We start from the raw sequence: 17,214 nt of genomic DNA on the forward strand, positions 1-17,214 counted from the left end.
TAACGGTCAAGCCAGCCGGCCCTTTACTTATGACACAGGCGCACGCTTGGCACTACTTTGTTGATGCACGTGCGGCTACTGCGCACACAATTCACAAACACAGAAAATAATTTTTTTTTTGGTTTGGACTGGAGTGTACTTTGGGGGTTACAGCACCCTTTAACGGTCAAGCCAGCCGGCCCTTTACTTATGACACAGGCGCACGCTTGGCACTACTTTGTTGATGCACGTGCGGCTACTGCGCACACAATTCACAAACACAGAAAATAATTTTTTTTTTGGTTTGGACTGGAGTGTACTTTCGGGGGTTACAGCACCCTTTAACGGTCAAGCCAGCCGGCCCTTTACTTATGACACAGGCGCACGCTTGGCACTACTTTGTTGATGCACGTGCGGCTACTGCGCACACAATTCACAAACACAGAAAATAATTTTTTTTTTGGTTTGGACTGGAGTGTACTTTGGGGGTTACAGCACCCTTTAACGGTCAAGCCAGCCGGCCCTTTACTTATGACACAGGCGCACGCTTGGCACTACTTTGTTGATGCACGTGCAGCTACTGCGCACACAATTCACAAACACAGAAAATAATTTTTTTTTTGGTTTGGACTGGAGTGTACTTTCGGGGGTTACAGCACCCTTAACGGTCAAGCCAGCCGGCCCTTTACTTATGACACAGGCGCACGCTTGGCACTACTTTGTTGATGCACGTGCGGCTACTGCGCACACAATTCACAAACACAGAAAATAATTTTTTTTTGGTTTGGACTGGAGTGTACTTTCGGGGGTTACAGCACCCTTTAACGGTCAAGCCAGCCGGCCCTTTACTTATGACACAGGCGCACGCTTGGCACTACTTTGTTGATGCACGTGCGGCTACTGCGCACACAATTCACAAACACAGAAAATAATTTTTTTTTTGGTTTGGACTGGAGTGTACTTTCGGGGGTTACAGCACCCTTAACGGTCAAGCCAGCCGGCCCTTTACTTATGACACAGGCGCACGCTTGGCACTACTTTGTTGATGCACGTGCGGCTACTGCGCACACAATTCACAAACACAGAAAATAATTTTTTTTTGGTTTGGACTGGAGTGTACTTTCGGGGGTTACAGCACCCTTTAACGGTCAAGCCAGCCGGCCCTTTACTTATGACACAGGCGCACGCTTGGCACTACTTTGTTGATGCACGTGCGGCTACTGCGCACACAATTCACAAACACAGAAAATAATTTTTTTTTTGGTTTGGACTGGAGTGTACTTTGGGGGTTACAGCACCCTTTAACGGTCAAGCCAGCCGGCCCTTTACTTATGACACAGGCGCATGCTTGGCACTACTTTGTTGATGCACGTGCGGCTACTGCGCACACAATTCACAAACACAGAAAATAATTTTTTTTTTGGTTTGGACTGGAGTGTACTTTCGGGGGTTACAGCACCCTTAACGGTCAAGCCAGCCGGCCCTTTACTTATGACACAGGTGCACGCTTGGCACTACTTTGTTGATGCACGTGCGGCTACTGCGCACACAATTCACAAACACAGAAAATAATTTTTTTTTTGGTTTGGACTGGAGTGTACTTTCGGGGGTTACAGCACCCTTAACGGTCAAGCCAGCCGGCCCTTTACTTATGACACAGGCGCACGCTTGGCACTACTTTGTTGATGCACGTGCGGCTACTGCGCACACAATTCACAAACACAGAAAATAAATTTTTTTTGGTTTGGACTGGAGTGTACTTTCGGGGGTTACAGCACCCTTAACGGTCAAGCCAGTCGGCCCTTTACTTATGACACAGGCGCACGCTTGGCACTACTTTGTTGATGCACGTGCGGCTACTGCGCACACAATTCACAAACACAGAAAATATATTATTTTTTTAGCACTTGGGGGGAGCACCCCTGATGGACAGAGCACCCCCTGGACAACACTACAGCACTCCTTTAGGACTGGGACACTGCACAGGACTTTGGAGTGGACACAGCCCCTATGGAGAACTGACTGCACAACACAGTCCAGCCAGCCCCTATGGACTTTGAAGTAGTGGACACAGCCCCTATTAACAACAGCAGCACAGCACAACACAGCCAGCCCCTATGGACTTTGAAGTAGTGGACAACAGCAGCACTACACTACACTACACTACACTACACAGCCCTAACTCCCACCCTCCCTCTTCACTGTCCACAGCCGAGTGAGAAAATGGCGCCGACGCGGGTACCTTATATAGGATCCAAAACCCGCGAGACTCGGAAGGCGGGATGATGACGTTTTGCCTCGATTTCAGATCCGAGTCAGGCGGGAAAAGTCGAGCCTGACTCGGATCGGACTCGGATCGGGGGGGCTCGGGGGGGTTCGGATTTCAGAAATCCGAACCCGCTCACCCCTAGTATGTATATGTGTCAGCATGTATGTATATGTGTCAGTGTGTGTGTATCTGTATCAGCATGTATGTATATGTGTCAGCATGTATGTATATGTGTCAGTGTGTGTGTATCTGTGTCAGCATGTATGTATATGTGTCAGCATGTATGTATATGTGTCAGCATGTATGTATATGTGTCAGTGTGTGTGTATCTGTATCAGCATGTGTGTATATATGTGTCAGCGTGTGTATCTGTGTCAGCATGTGTGTATATATGTGTCAGCATGTATGTATCTGTGTCAGCGTGTGTGTATCTGTGTCAGCATGTGTGTATCTGTGTCAGCATGTGTGTACCTGTGTTACTGTCAGCATGTATGTATCTGTGTAAGCATGTGTGTATATATGCATCAGCGTGTGTATATATGTGTCAGTGTGTGTATCTGTGTCAACATGTATGTATGTATCTGTCAGCATGTGTGTATCTGTGTCAGCATGTGCGTATCTGTTACTGTCAGCATGTATGTATCTGTGTCAGCATGTGTGTATATATGTGTCAGCATGTGTATCGGTGTCAGCATGTATGTATCTGTGTCAGCATGTGTGTATATGTGTCAGCATGTGTGTATCTGTGTCAGCATGTATGTATCTGTGTCAGCATGTGTGTATATATGTGTCAGCGTGTGTATCGGTGTCAGCATGTATGTATCTGTGTCAGCATGTGTGTATCTGTGTCAGCATGTATGTATCTGTGTCAGCATGTATGTATCTGTGTCAGCATGTGTGTATATATGTGTCAGCATGTATGTATCTGTGTCAGCGTGTGTGTATCTGTGTCAGCGTGTGTGTATCTGTGTCAGTGTGTATGTATGTGTATATGTCAGTGTGTATGTTTGTGTATATGTGTCAGTGTGTGTATATGTGTCAGTGTGTGTATATGTGTCAGTATGTACTGTATGTGTATATGTCAGTGTGTGTGTATGTGTCAGTGTGAATATATGTCAGTGTGTGTATGTGTATATGTCAGTGTGTGCAGCACCATAGCAGGACGGCAGTGCGCCCTGTGCTGCACTTCCGCCCCTCTCGCTCACCCCCACCCCACTCCTCCTCCTGAACGCTTACCTTTTCCTCTCGGAGGTGGGTGGAGGGCGGTGATCTTCGCCGGCATCGCTGGTGTGCGCTGCGCAGCACTGCAGGTCACTTTCTGCAGACCTCTCCGGAGTCGGGCAGTTCGTGGCCGGTGCCACTAGAGGATTCCGCCCTGTGCGGAGGCACCGGCCGCACCACCCTCCCTACGGCCCTGAGTGTGTGTTTATGTGTCAGTATGTACTGTATGTGTATATGTCAGTGTGTATGTATGTGTATATGTCAGTGTGTGTGTGTGTGTGTATATGCGTCATTGTGAATATATGTCAGTGTGTATATGTCAGTGTGTGTGTATGTATATATATATATATATATATATATATATAAGTGTGTGTGTGTATACATGTGTCAGTGTGTGTGTATATATATGTGTCAGTGTGTGTGTGTATCTGTGTCAGTGTGTCTGTGCTGAGAGACAACGCGGGGGGAAGATGATGGTGTGACTGAGAGACAACGCAGGAGGGGGGAGGTGACGGTATGTTGAGAGATGAGGCAGGGGGGAGATGATGGTATGCTGAGAGATGACACAGGGTGACGGTCATGGTGTGCTGTGAGACGACACAGGGGGGAGGCTATGGTGTGGCTGACGGATGATGCAGTGGGATGATGGTGTGGCTGAGAGACGCAGGGGAGAGGAAGTTACACAGGAGGCATGAGGCTGGTTGAACCGCTGTTGTATGATGATGACTTTGTTATTATTCCCACACGAACAGGCATCTTCCGGACGATGTGACCTACATGAATAGTGAATACCGACTGAAGACGCCATCGTCCCAGGGAGGATACATTTCTTCAGAGGTTCCACGTTGTGAGAAACCACCGCAGAGGTAAGGTGCACATGGAATGTAAAGGAATGTGCCAAAATATGGGTGTTGTGCCATGTTGGCACGCCCCATATTCAGTAGCCACGCCCCTTCCGGTAGGTGACCACACCCATATTTTAGGCGCGCGCCGTAGGCGCGCAAGATATATTTGTGGTGTGTGTGGGGGGGGCGCCAATCTGAAACTTGCCCTGGGCTCCGCAGACCCTAGTTACGCCACTGCTTATATCATACAGATAATATCCGGGAGGTGCTTATATCATACAGATAATATCCGGGAGGTGCTTATATCATACAGATACTATCCGGGAGGTGCTTATATCATACAAATAATATCCAGGAGGTGCTTATATCATACAGATAATATCCGGGAGGTGCTTATATCATACAGATAATATCCGGGAGGTGCTTATATCATACAAATAATATCCAGGAGGTGCTTATATCATACAGATAATATCCGGGAGGTGATTATATCATACAGATAATATCCGGGAGGTGATTATATCATACAGATAATATCCGGGAGGTGCTTATATCATACAGATAATATCCGGGAGGTGATTATATCATACAGATAATATCCGGGAGGTGCTTATGTCATACAGAATATATCAGGGAGGTGCTTATATCACACAGATAATATCCGGGAGGTGATTATATCATACAGATAATATCCGGGAGGTGATTATATCATACAGATAATATCCGGGAGGTGCTTATATCATACAGATAATATCCGGGAGGTGATTATATCATACAGATAATATCCGGGAGGTGCTTATATCACACAGATAATATCCGGGAGGTGCTTATATCATACAGATACTATCCGGGAGGTGCTTATATCATACAAATAATATCCAGGAGGTGCTTATATCATACAGATAATATCCGGGAGGTGCTTATGTCATACAGAATATATCTGGGAGGTGCTTATATCACACAGATAATATCCGGGAGGTGCTTATATCATACAGATAATATCCGGGAGGTGCTTATATCATACAGATAATATCCGGGAGGTGCTTATATCATACAGATAATATCCGGGAGGTGCTTATATCATACAGATAATATCCGGGAGGTGCTTATATCATACAGATAATATCTGGGAGGTGCTTATATCATACAGATAATATCCGGGAGGTGCTTATATCACACAGATAATATCCGGGAGGTGATTATATCATACAGATAATATCCGGGAGGTGATTATATCACACAGATAATATCCGGGAGGTGCTTATATCACACAGATAATATCCGGGAGGTGCTTATATTCCTCACCTTTCATGATTTCCTTCTCCACCTCCTCGGGGTTCCCCAGCTCCTGGCTGGTGGTTTTATAGCTGATTTTTCCCTTCCATTCTGAACCATTTTTACTTTTCACAAGTTTAAGCTCCAGGGGACATCGGGTGACGATACCTGTAGAGCAAAGAGAGATAGTAATGATCACGTATCATAGATCTATAATATGATTTCTCACATTGGGCGGGATCCAGCAAAGGGAGAAATGAGGTCAGACCCCCCAAGGTGCACTCCGGGGCTTGGATGCGGTGGGTCACCTCATCTGCTATTTCTTTAGTATGTAAGCTCTCACGAGCAGGGCCCTCTTCCCTCATGTGCTTCTCCTTCCCTTACTTATATTTTAATTTACAACAGCCCCTGACACCCTGCTGCTTATGTAAGTGTTATGCAGCAATGTATATAAATCCTGTATTTGTCCTTCATTGTTTGTACTGTTAATAACTGTGTTTCTTGTGTGCTCATTTGTTTATGTGCAATGTTAGGCGCTGCGGAACCCTTGTGGCGCCCTATAAATAAAGGATAATAATAATAATAATCTTCTGATGGCGTTACCCTATAGAAGTCTATGGGCTTCTATCCAGAGAGTGCTGTGAGAGGGAGACAAACAGATGCACCCCTGTGGCATGCACAGAAGGACAGCAGAGGGGCTTCTGGGTCATAGACCCGGAGGTTCCTCCATCGCAAAGGGCCGCTCTTACCGAGGGAGAGAGAGAGACGTCCCTTTGTGATTTTCGTCATGCATCCCACCCATTATAAGGGCATCACATTACCCCATGGGACAGAATACAACAATTACATGAAAGTAACCCATTGGGATAAGGAGAGCAGCAGGTCTGATGTAAGAGATGTGCAGGTCTCTATAGTAGCATAGAAGCTTGGTCTGTAACCAATACCACAATCTAGGAGCCGTATGGGGAGGGAGCCATCTGTCACAGATATCTCATATGGTTATCACATGCAATTACACAGTTACAATTGTACATTAAGCCTTAGGCTTGTATTAGGTGTCTGCTTAGGGCCAATGACTGGGGTAGGATCACATTTAGGACTAAGGGTTTCTTGTCATCCTAGGCAACAAGGTGGATGATATAGAAGATAATGTGCCCCACGGCCTAGTAGGTCCAGGGAAAATTGCTATTTCTACTTCAGGGTCCATAGGGGGTCCACAGGGTTGACCTTGGGGTATAGGTTGGGAACCAAATCCGGGCACCACGCAGTTAAAGCTTTTAGCTCCCAGGATGCACTTGGGTCCACTCTCCCTATGACCCCACCCCCAGCCAGAGGCACCTCAGTTTAAGTTGGTGCCCGGCCGGCGTCGGGTCACCGTTTAGTGCAGTGGGGAGCTGCTTAACAGAACCTAAGCTATATTTTTTTTTTTTCAAAGAACAGAGTTTTTTATTTTTTACTTTGGACTTTTAGAGCGGCAGCGTCGGACTGTCCATGGGACTTCTAAGCTGCCGCTCCGTCACCCCACCGGCGCTGAGACGCCAGTACAGATCTGGGGATCTCAGCGGGACCCCAGAGTCTGTACTAGCCGGACTCTGCGGGCGCCCAGGACTGCTGCCGGATCCACGGGGAGCAGGTAAGGCGCGGGTCACCGCTTGCGGTGATCCGCGCATTTAATATGCAATCCTGTGCCTCCGGTCTCTGGGGACAGACCAGAGGCGCCGGCGGTGGCGGCGTGCCCTCCCATACCCTGTGTGTCCACTAGACCACCAGGGACTTACTGATCGGTGCAGGGAGCCGGCGTCCCGGGGGTTAATAGCCGGCCAGGGGAGGCAGCCATCCCTGTTACAGCGGCTCCTCCCCTGAGCTCAGCGCGCCTTTCAGTATGTATAGTCTGGCGTCGCTGAGCTGCTTCCTCCGCGGGCCACGCTTCTTCTGAGGTCTCCAGCGGCCATTTTCTTGTGGTGCAGCAGAAATCTCTGGAGATGGCAGTGAGTCCAGTCCCCCTGCGTACCTCACCATCAGGTCAGTGTACACAGCGCTGTAGCCTTCCCAGACACTGAATCTGGGTAAGTTGAATGCAGTGTAATAGTGCAGTATATTATATGACATGTTTATGTATATATGCATATATCTGCATGGTATGTGACTTATGCTAGTGCTGACTGTCTGTACTTAATTCTCTCACCTGTCAGTGTATATCTATCCCTTTACTTTATCTGCCCTAATACAGCTGTACTTAGGGTGGTTCTGAGACCTCACATTTATATACTCGTTAATATTTGTGAGGTTTGTCACATACTGTTGCGTGCTGCACGTTGCCACATTTTAGTTGGAACTGTGTGTTGCATACGCTGAAGGGTCCCTGCGGCTAATTTTGGCATCAGTCAGGACCAGTATAGCGCTGCTTGATATTTCCGCCAAGATTGGTTTGATATATTTGACCAGGAGACAGAGCGTTATACTGCACCCATTTTTACTATCCTGCAAGTCATGTGCTGCAGGTGTTAGTGCGGAGGATTTGTTTCATAAAGGGTTCTGTGTGTGGCGTCATCTGGTGCCGGCCCCTTTCACGACCCCCTTGGGTGGTTTGTTTTCTCTGGATCCTCTCAATTGCGGATCGCCGGGCGGGCCCCATTGTTGTACCTCACTTGGGGTTACTTCACCATACTGCCCTTTTCATCTCAGGACTCTTCCCCTGTGACACAGACTACCGCTCCCTGCAGGGATTTTTCGCAGAATATGAATTCCCCCTGGTGCCACAACAGTCTGTCATTCCCCTTGCAGGGATTACCACAGCCACCCTGGGTGGATGTCGTTTTCTACAAAACGCAAAGTGGCGTGGTTGACGCCCTGTGGTTACTTCCCAGTTGGCTCTGCCGTGAACTGGATACTGTTTTGGGCTCTTTCCCTCTTACACGGGGGGAAGCCTATTTCAGGTATTATTATCCCTTCTTTGGGGCTGGTAGCAGGTCCATTCTGGTTAGAGTGAATGTTGACCTGCACTTGTATCATACACCCTCAGTCTTACGTGCCTTCGGGTTCCCTGTTGCTGACTAGCGGGTGGATCGCATGGCGGGACTCTGGCTGTTGCCAGATACGAGGTATTGCAACAGTGTTTGGCCTCCTGTCCCAAATTCCCTGAGGGTCATCACGAGTCCCTCCTGTGTTACTCATCTGATTTCAGACGTTGACGCCTCCCATTCCTGCGTGGTCGGATTCTTCGGATCCGTAGGGGGTAACTCTGCCTGAAGTCAGTATACTCGCTTTCAGGGCTTGTTACCCATCCTACCATGGCTATAGCATGGTTGGTTAATACTCTTGCATACTGAGCTGATGCATTTGTAATGTTTTTTCCCCTCCAACACGTCTGGGGTTCAAATGTATTTGGTCGCTCACGTAATATATGCAGTTGTTGTAGGTGGAAATGCCTATATTGGATATCAGTCTCCTAACTTTCAGAGTTCCGGCTGCGACTGTATCCTCCGTAATACCCTATGCTGCGCTCTGGGAATGCAGAGGTGCAGATACCATCTATAGGGTAGATCTTGTTTGGTCCTGACCTTGACAGGCTTGTAGTAACATTGGCAGTATTACTAACGACAAGTTTACCGCCTTCAGCTATGCCCACTACAAGGCCTCAGACTAAGTCTGTTAAGTCTTTTTGTCCTCTGGGTCAGCCTTAAGGTCTGTTTCTTCATAGACTGTCGGCCTCTACGAGGGCCGACATAACCAGTACCGAGCAGGCCTGGACTGCCAGCCGATCCTGCTTCTGAACCTACGGATATCTCTTCAGCCTGACGAGACAGGCCTACCACTGGGAGATGGCGATTTTCTCAGTTCGCCCGGTACTAGTGTCAAGTTGCCGCGGCTAGGTGGGTAGGAGGGTAAGCCCTCTCTTTGCTCAGGCGGACTCTTTCCAGGTGATGGTACGCAGGCCCTTATTCAGACCCGAACAGGGCCTTACAAATCCAGAAAGCTATACAGTTGTTGCGGTAAGCGGAGCTCATTAGGCCATCCCCACTTTCTCAGCGAGGGACTGGTTGTACTGCTTTCTTTCTGGTGCGGTGGCTGAATGGTCCTCTTTGGCCTATTCTCTGTCTCACTTCCCTGAACCAGTTCCTAAAGCTACCTGGGCTCAGGAGGCAATCCCTAGGGTCCATCATACTATGTTTGGAACCTGGGGACTTTATGGTATCATTAGATATACAGGACGCGTGCCTACGGGTACTTACAGAGACCTTGCCTCAGCATGGACTGAGGTTTGCTGTATCACAGCACTTACAATTTTTCGGGCTCTACCTGTTGGGACTATCCTCAGCCCACACAGGGGTTTACCAGCGTTTTGGATTTTCTGACAGTTCTCCTGTTCAGTATATCCCAATGCTCCTGTACCTGGACGGCCTCCTGCTCTTAGCAGGATCGCAGGGGTTCTCTACAGCCAGGTCAGGATGACCGTGGCTTCTTCAGGGTGCAGACGTTTAATCAACGGGGAAAAAGTCCTCCCTGCATCCCTCTCTGGGTATTCTTCACCTAGGAGCCCTGCTGGATTCTCAGAATCTGAGAATTCTTCTGGCGTAAGACGGCATCTCCACTCTTCCATTAGGAGTACATGGATGGCTACGCAGTCGACATATGTCTTTACACTCTGGGATGCATGGTCCACTATTCAGTGTCTGCCTTTGGAAGGGTGGAATGGGCTCAGTTCCATTCCAGGCCTTTCCATAATTGGCTTATCTCCAGATGGAACGAGTTTTTTCTGTCGGATCACTGTTCAAACGATGATGCTCTCTCTGGAGGCAAGTCGGTCCCTTTCCGGGTGGCTATGGTCATCTCGTCCAGGGTATTCTTGGCTACGGACAGTGTCTGGTTCGCATCCATATCAGTGCAGTTGGACGTCTGTCGATTCCACCCTGGCAATTAACTTGTTGGAACTTTAACCTGTCTTGGGCCTTCACTCTGGCATAACTCTTGTTTCCTGGTGAACCTGAAAAAGTTCAGTCCAGCAGGGTCAGGGCAGTGGCTTCCTTTTTAGCAATACTGTGTGTTGGGTGGCAATGACAGGTATGTCACACATTCGGACATAGTCCGAGGGTCTCCTCCCGACCATCTCGGCAGCGTTCATATTAAGTCCTCAGCCGTCACGAAGTGCATCACGAGGACTAGTCTCTTCCCAAAGAGAGGTTTCATCTCCTGGTGAGCAGGGGGGCCCCCCCTGAGGTGACCCTCCTGGCCTTCTGACTTTATCACACTATGGTGTTACAGTCCAACTCTGGGGATTCTGAAGCAACCTTCAGTGACTCTCTGTCGGTGAAGTGGTCCTTCCACTCTGAGTACCTGTGTTCTCCGGTCTCCCTTCTTCCTCGTGGACGGAGATGCTTTCCTGCTGGTGGCTCCTGATTGCCCCAGATGTCAGGGGTACTTGGATTTTCGGAGTCTCTCCATCGATACTCCATTCCTGCTGCTTCACTGCCCGGACCTGTTATCTCAGGGTCCTTGGTTTTGCCTTGGACCTGGGTTGCTTGTCTTTGACTGCGTCCCCTACAGTGGTCTTACGGCTTCCCTGGCTTTGTAATCATGATTAGAGCACATGGATCAGCTTTTGCTGGGACCTACCACAAACTGTGGCAGCCATAATTTTTATGGTATTGTACCTGTCGATACAATCCTCCGGTGTCCAGGATTTCCTGATATTCTGGCATTCCTTCCGGCTGGCTTGGGTTGCACCCTCGGCCTGGCCTTCCTGTCAGTGCGGATCTCTACACTGTCAGTATGATTAAAATATGGAATTGCTCCGCTCTGGTATCCTGTTCATCCTTTGGAGTGTTTTCTGGATTATTCCTCCATTTGTCCTCCCTAGGGACTCCTTGGGAGTTAGTAGTGGTTCTTCGTTCCCTCCGGGGATGGTCTATGGAACCGCTGGTTGTGATAGCCATTACATGGTCTATTGCTTAGGCTCTCTCTTTCTCTCAGGGTGTTTATATCACCCAGGTGAGTGTCGGAATTGGGAGCGTTCTCATGTGGCTCCCTCTTCTGGAGGGCATCATGTCAGGGTGTGAGTTGCTCTCACCCTGTGTTTCTTCTTAGTGATTTTTAGGTTCCATATTATTCTGGAACTTATGGTACGGCCATTCAGTCCCCAGTCCTCTCGGCTGGTGTGGCCTCATTGACTGTGGTCCGGCCTCTGTGGATTTATGTAATCCGTTCAGGTTCCTTACGGAAATCGGACATCTTATTGGTGGTCTGAGATTTCTGGTTTTAACAGGAAAGGATGGCCGCCCTATAGCCAGATGTTGGCTGGATGGCCTCGTATGTCTTCTTCAGGGGCCTCCCTTGGGTAGGCCTTTCTGTTGTTGATGCTTGTTTTTTCTCGGGCCATGTACCCTCGTGGGCGGCTCGCTGTGGCGCCTTGGCTGTGTTACCTTACTAGGTGGCCATGTGGTCTTCTGTCCACACCTTTTTAAGGTTCTAGGCATTGGTTTCCTTTGCCTCTCAGGATGCTTCCTTTTTGGCGACGGATTCTCCTCTCAGCACAGGAGCGTCCCCACCCTTGGTTGAACTGCTTTGGGACATCCCCAAGGTCAACCCTGTGGATCCCCTATGGACCCTGAAGTAGAAAACAAGAGATATGGTAAGAACTTACCTTTATTATCTCTGTTTCTACGAAGTCCATAGGGTCCACAGGGCGCCCGCCCTGACGCACCTGGCTTCATATGGGCTGTGTGGCTGGTCACCGGTTTTCCGTCTTCCATTTCTGTAAGTATGGTTATTGAGTGTTCCAGTTTTCTCTCTCTTTTTCTCTCCTCCTCTGGCCTTTGGCTACTTACAAACTGAGGTGCCTCTGGCTGGGTTGTGGGGTTATAGGGAGAGTGGACCCAAGTGCATCCTAGGAGCAAAAAGCTTTAACTGCGTGGTGCCCGGATTTGGTTCCCAACCTATACCCCAAGGTCAACCCTGTGGACCCTATGGACTTCGTAGAAACAGAGATAACAAAGGTAAGTTCTTACCATATCTCTTGTTTTTGCCTCTTTATTAAAATGGCCCTCGTGAGCATGGAATTAAATTGCTGCAAGGAATTATAATTGATTAAAATATATATTTTTTAGGATAGATATTTATCTGGACTTGAGAGCCCTCTTTCACTAATTAATATATTTACTGTGTTGCTGATTGTGAAGTTAAAACGGATGTCCATTCGCCGAGCTCCATAGCAAATCACGGGGTAGTGCGCTGGCAACTCTATGTACAGAGGCCTCTGCTCTGCCCTCCTGGGCATGTACAAGGGCTAGGCCTTCATTCCCAGCATCATATGGATCAGCACCAGGCTCCATAGCCTCCACACCCCAGGCTACAGCGGGAGCTCCACCACTGATCACTGCCGTGTCCTGTGACTGTCTCGTGTCTGATAAGAAAGTGAAGTTATTCAGCCTGCAGGTGAGAGGGGAAGTGGTGCAGGAGGAGGCTGGAAGTGGGAGAAGGTCTAATGACTGAAGCCAACATGTACAATGTTGGTGTTTTAAATGGTCAGTTTATCTGCGGTGTCTTCCAGCCACTGTCAGAGAATGTACAGTAAGTCTCTCTCTATACAAACGTTTATATGAATGTACTAATATGTATTATTATTAGACCTGTAATTTGTCTGGGCGCTAGCTATTGTTCCCTCTCTTCCCCCACATCCCATCTCTCTCTACCCCTCTTTGTCCCCTGTCACTGTCCTCATCTTCCATCTGTCTCCTCCTTTGCCTCCCATCTCTCTCCCCATCTTCCTTCCATCTCTCTCTACCCATCTTCCTTCCATCTCTCTCTACCCATCTTCCTTCCATCTCTCTCTACCCATCTTCCTTCCATCTCTCTCTACCCCTTTTTCTCCCCTGTCACTGTCCTCATCTTCCTCCTCCTTTGCCTCCCATCTCTCTCCCCATCTTACTACCAACTCTCTCCTCCTCGTTCTCTTCTCTATCTATCCCCCTTCTCTCCCTCTTTCTTCCATCTTACTATTCCCTCTTTCCGCTCTTCCTCCCATCTCTCTTCCCCTCTTTTATCTCTCTCCCCATCTCCCACTCTTTCTCCATCTCTCTCTCCTCTTCCTCCCATCTCTCTCTCCCCATCTCTCTTCCTCCTCTCTCTCTCTCTCTCTCTCTCCCTGACATATATCTCTCTTGTATTGTGCTGATACCATGTATAACCCGGGATGTAGTTATGAGACCGGCGGCCGCGATGCTGCTGTTCTCAATTCCGACTGGGGAATCCCGTCATAGGACTCAAGATAGGAGTCAAAATACCGACACCTATCTGAATCCCGATGCCGGAACGCCGAAGGATGCCAGGCCAAACAAGGTAAGTCCGGGGCACCCGTAGCATTAGCCGGGGGGGTGGGGGAGGTTAGGTTTAGGGAGCATAGCAGGGTTAGGGTTAGGCACCCCTAGGGGGGAGGGTTAGGCACCACTGGGGGGGAGGTTATGGTTAGGCACCCCTAGGGGGGAGGGTTAGGCACCACTGGGGGGGAAGTTAGGGTTAGGCACCCCTAGGGGGGAGGGTTAGGCAACACTGGGGGGGAGGTTAGGGTTAGGCACCCCTAGGGGGGAGGAATAGGCACCACTGGGGGGAGGTTAAGCACCACTGGGGGGGAGGTTAGGCGCTAAGGGGGGGAGGGTTAGGTACTAAGGGGGGAGGGTTAGGGTTAGGCACTAAGGGGAGAGGGTTAGGTTTAAGCACTAATGGGGAGGGTTAGGGTGGGAAGAGGGGAGGGTAAGTATACCTACCTGACCACTGTCAGGATACCAACCTTCGGGATGCCGATGTCGGTATTCTGACAGGCTTTCCGACAGCCGGCACTACATACCGATTCTGTATAACCCACAGTTATCATACCTCTTTGTATGATGCATGAGGTGTAAATCTGTGGGATTGTTCAGGGGGTGTTCTGATTTGCAGGACTTGTGGTGGTGGGGTAGTACTGGGGGGGGGATTCATGGGACGATTTGTGGGACCTTTAGTGGATAGGAGGACCTAGTGGTTCATAGAGATGCATGGCTCCATCTGGTTTGACCTGCTGCTTCCCCATCTATGCGTGGTGGTCCATCCTTAAACTGCATGAGCGGAGGTGCAGGCCTGCTGGTTTCATGTGCTCTGCCTGTGGGTCAGTAGAGCTGTTGGGGACCTTCTCCTTCGGCGGCGAGTATCTGAGGGGGTCGTCTGTCCGGTGCCAGTCACTCAGCTGTATTTTTGTGATTAATGCCGGAGATTTGTCATTTTTGTTTCAGTGCTATTGTAAACCCTTACGCAGGCACTGTCATTATTGTAAATAATTTTATGAAAAAGTTACCACAGGGCCTAATTCAGAGCTGTTGGCATTGCACAGCTGTAGGGAATCGGCTCTGCGATACCGCACAACTAATACGCCAATGCAGCAGGAGGTGTCTGGTGTAATTAGAGGTCTCCTGCTGGCAATACAGGATCAGAGTGCTGTGTCCTAAGGGAACTCAGATTGGAGTATTTGCATCATTAGGCCACTCCCCCTCATGGAAAAATCCTGTTAATCGCGCATATTTAAATAGGGGGGCAGGGCCAAAGGGTGCGATTCTATGATAATAGCCTCTGCCCTCTACGTTCGGACCTCGGATTTCCGGTAAGATTCTCCCTATTCCTGCTCACTTCACTAGGATGTGGGCAGGATGCGGGAGAAGTGCCGACTGTACTGGGGGTGCGGGAGCTACCCGAAAAATCGTGAGCCTCCCGCAGGTCCCGGTACAGTAGGTAAGTATGATATATGATATGTGTAACATGGATGTTATCAGGATCCTTGCACCTGAATCGCTCTTCCTCACTGCAGTAACTGTTGTGTCTACATTTCGTAGTGATGAAAAGATTCCTCTCACCGCTGCCTCGGGGGAGAGTGACTCCAGACAGAGCCTCCAGAACTGAGCTTTTCCCGGAGCTCTGGTCACCGATGACTGCGATCGCCGGTAGCGCCAGGTCCTTCTCCACCCCCAGGGACCTCAGTGAATCAATGAGATCTATACATGGACGGATCTTCTCCTCGTATGTGTCATACAAGTAGTTAGGCATTCTGTAAGAAAACAAAAAAAATCTATATATACAGGGCTGCCATCAGAAATTGTGGAGCCCGGGACTGACAAAGTAGGCAGGGACCCCCCTCCCCCTTTCTCCGCTACCGCTAAGTCTCATGAGTCATGACTTACCTTATCTCCTTGACGAATGCTCCTTCCTTCTGGCTTGTTCTCCTCACGCTCTCCTGCCCCTCTGACCTCTTCCTTCCAGCAGCGTGGCGTGACCTCATGAAGTCACGTGCGGCAACTCTAATGGAAGATAAAACATTATTATTGAACAGAGGGACTGCTTCAGACCCGGTCGCTAAGCTGCGTTCGCTCGCAGCCGGGCAATTGTTGCAAACTGCGCATGCACATAAGTCGCAGTTCGCATGCGCGGACCAGTCACTGCGATCGGGAGACGATTGCTCTCTGCATATTGCCAGACCGCTAGTTTGAGTGACAGAACAGGGCGTGGGTGGCTGGTGGATGGGACAGGTCTGTGTAAACGGGGAGTGCTTGTACTAGCACAGGCGTGGCTGGGCGTCTTTACACCCACTTTAAGGAGTGCATAATTACAATGCAGCGTCAGCATACGCGTCATGCGGGTGAAATACAGACAGCGGTGATCGCAGTGCTTGAGGTAGCCTAAGGTTTACCCAAGCACTGCACACTGGTTCGATATCGCCCGATGGTCAATGTTTTCATACACTTCCTGGAGTTGAGGTCTGAAAGTGGGCGTCTTTACTCCAGGCTGGTGGGCGTCTAAGTTTAGCCGCCGATCGCACATTAAGACATACATACACTCTAACACATACATACACATATATACACACTAACACATACATACACATATATACACTAACACATACATACACACTAACACATACATACACATACATACACTAACACATACATACACATACATACACTAACACATACATACACATATATACACACTAACACATACATACACACTAACACATACATACACATATATACACACTAACACATACATACACTCTAACACATACAGCAAATACACTCTAACACATATATACACACTAACATACATACACATATATACACAATAACACATGCATACACATATATACACACACACTAACACATACATACACATATATACACTAACATATATACAGTATACACACACTAACACATATATAACACACTAACATACATACACATATACCCACACTAACACATACATACACATATATAGACACTAACATACATACACATATACACATACTAACACATACATACACATATATAGACACTAACATACATACACATATACACACACTAACACATACATATAGAGTTAGACACTAACATAAATACACATATAGTATATACATTCTAACACATACATACACACTAACACATACAGACAGAAACATACGCATGCTACAACACATACAGACTTATTACTAAAACTTCGAATGCAACAGCAGGTTGCTAATGGGAACGGGCACCTCACATCATTAGGCCCGCCCCCATACACCCGCAAATCACAAATCCGACCCAATTGCAATCAGAGACTGTAGAGGGGAAT

The 17,214-nt window shown here is 48.4% G+C and overlaps 1 protein-coding gene across 1 annotated transcript in view; it reads right to left on the minus strand.

Annotated features, from left to right (window-relative positions):
* The window catches only part of LOC148443410 (interferon-induced GTP-binding protein Mx3-like), a 94,197-nt gene extending 78,362 nt beyond the window's left edge, over positions 1–15,835 (minus strand). Inside the window, exons 1-3 of the mRNA XM_088462867.1 lie at positions 15,789–15,835; positions 15,465–15,655; positions 5,620–5,757 (exon numbers count right to left, since the gene is read on the minus strand). Coding sequence (XP_088318993.1) covers positions 5,620–5,757; positions 15,465–15,654 — 328 coding nt within the window. The 5' untranslated portion in view covers position 15,655; positions 15,789–15,835. The remainder of the gene's footprint in view (positions 1–5,619; positions 5,758–15,464; positions 15,656–15,788) is intronic.
* Positions 15,836–17,214: the final 1,379 nt, after the last annotated feature.

Source organism: Taudactylus pleione, unplaced genomic scaffold (assembly GCF_031769625.1).
Source record: "Taudactylus pleione unplaced genomic scaffold, aTauple2 ptg001279l, whole genome shotgun sequence".
Lineage (NCBI taxonomy): Eukaryota > Metazoa > Chordata > Amphibia > Anura > Myobatrachidae > Taudactylus > Taudactylus pleione.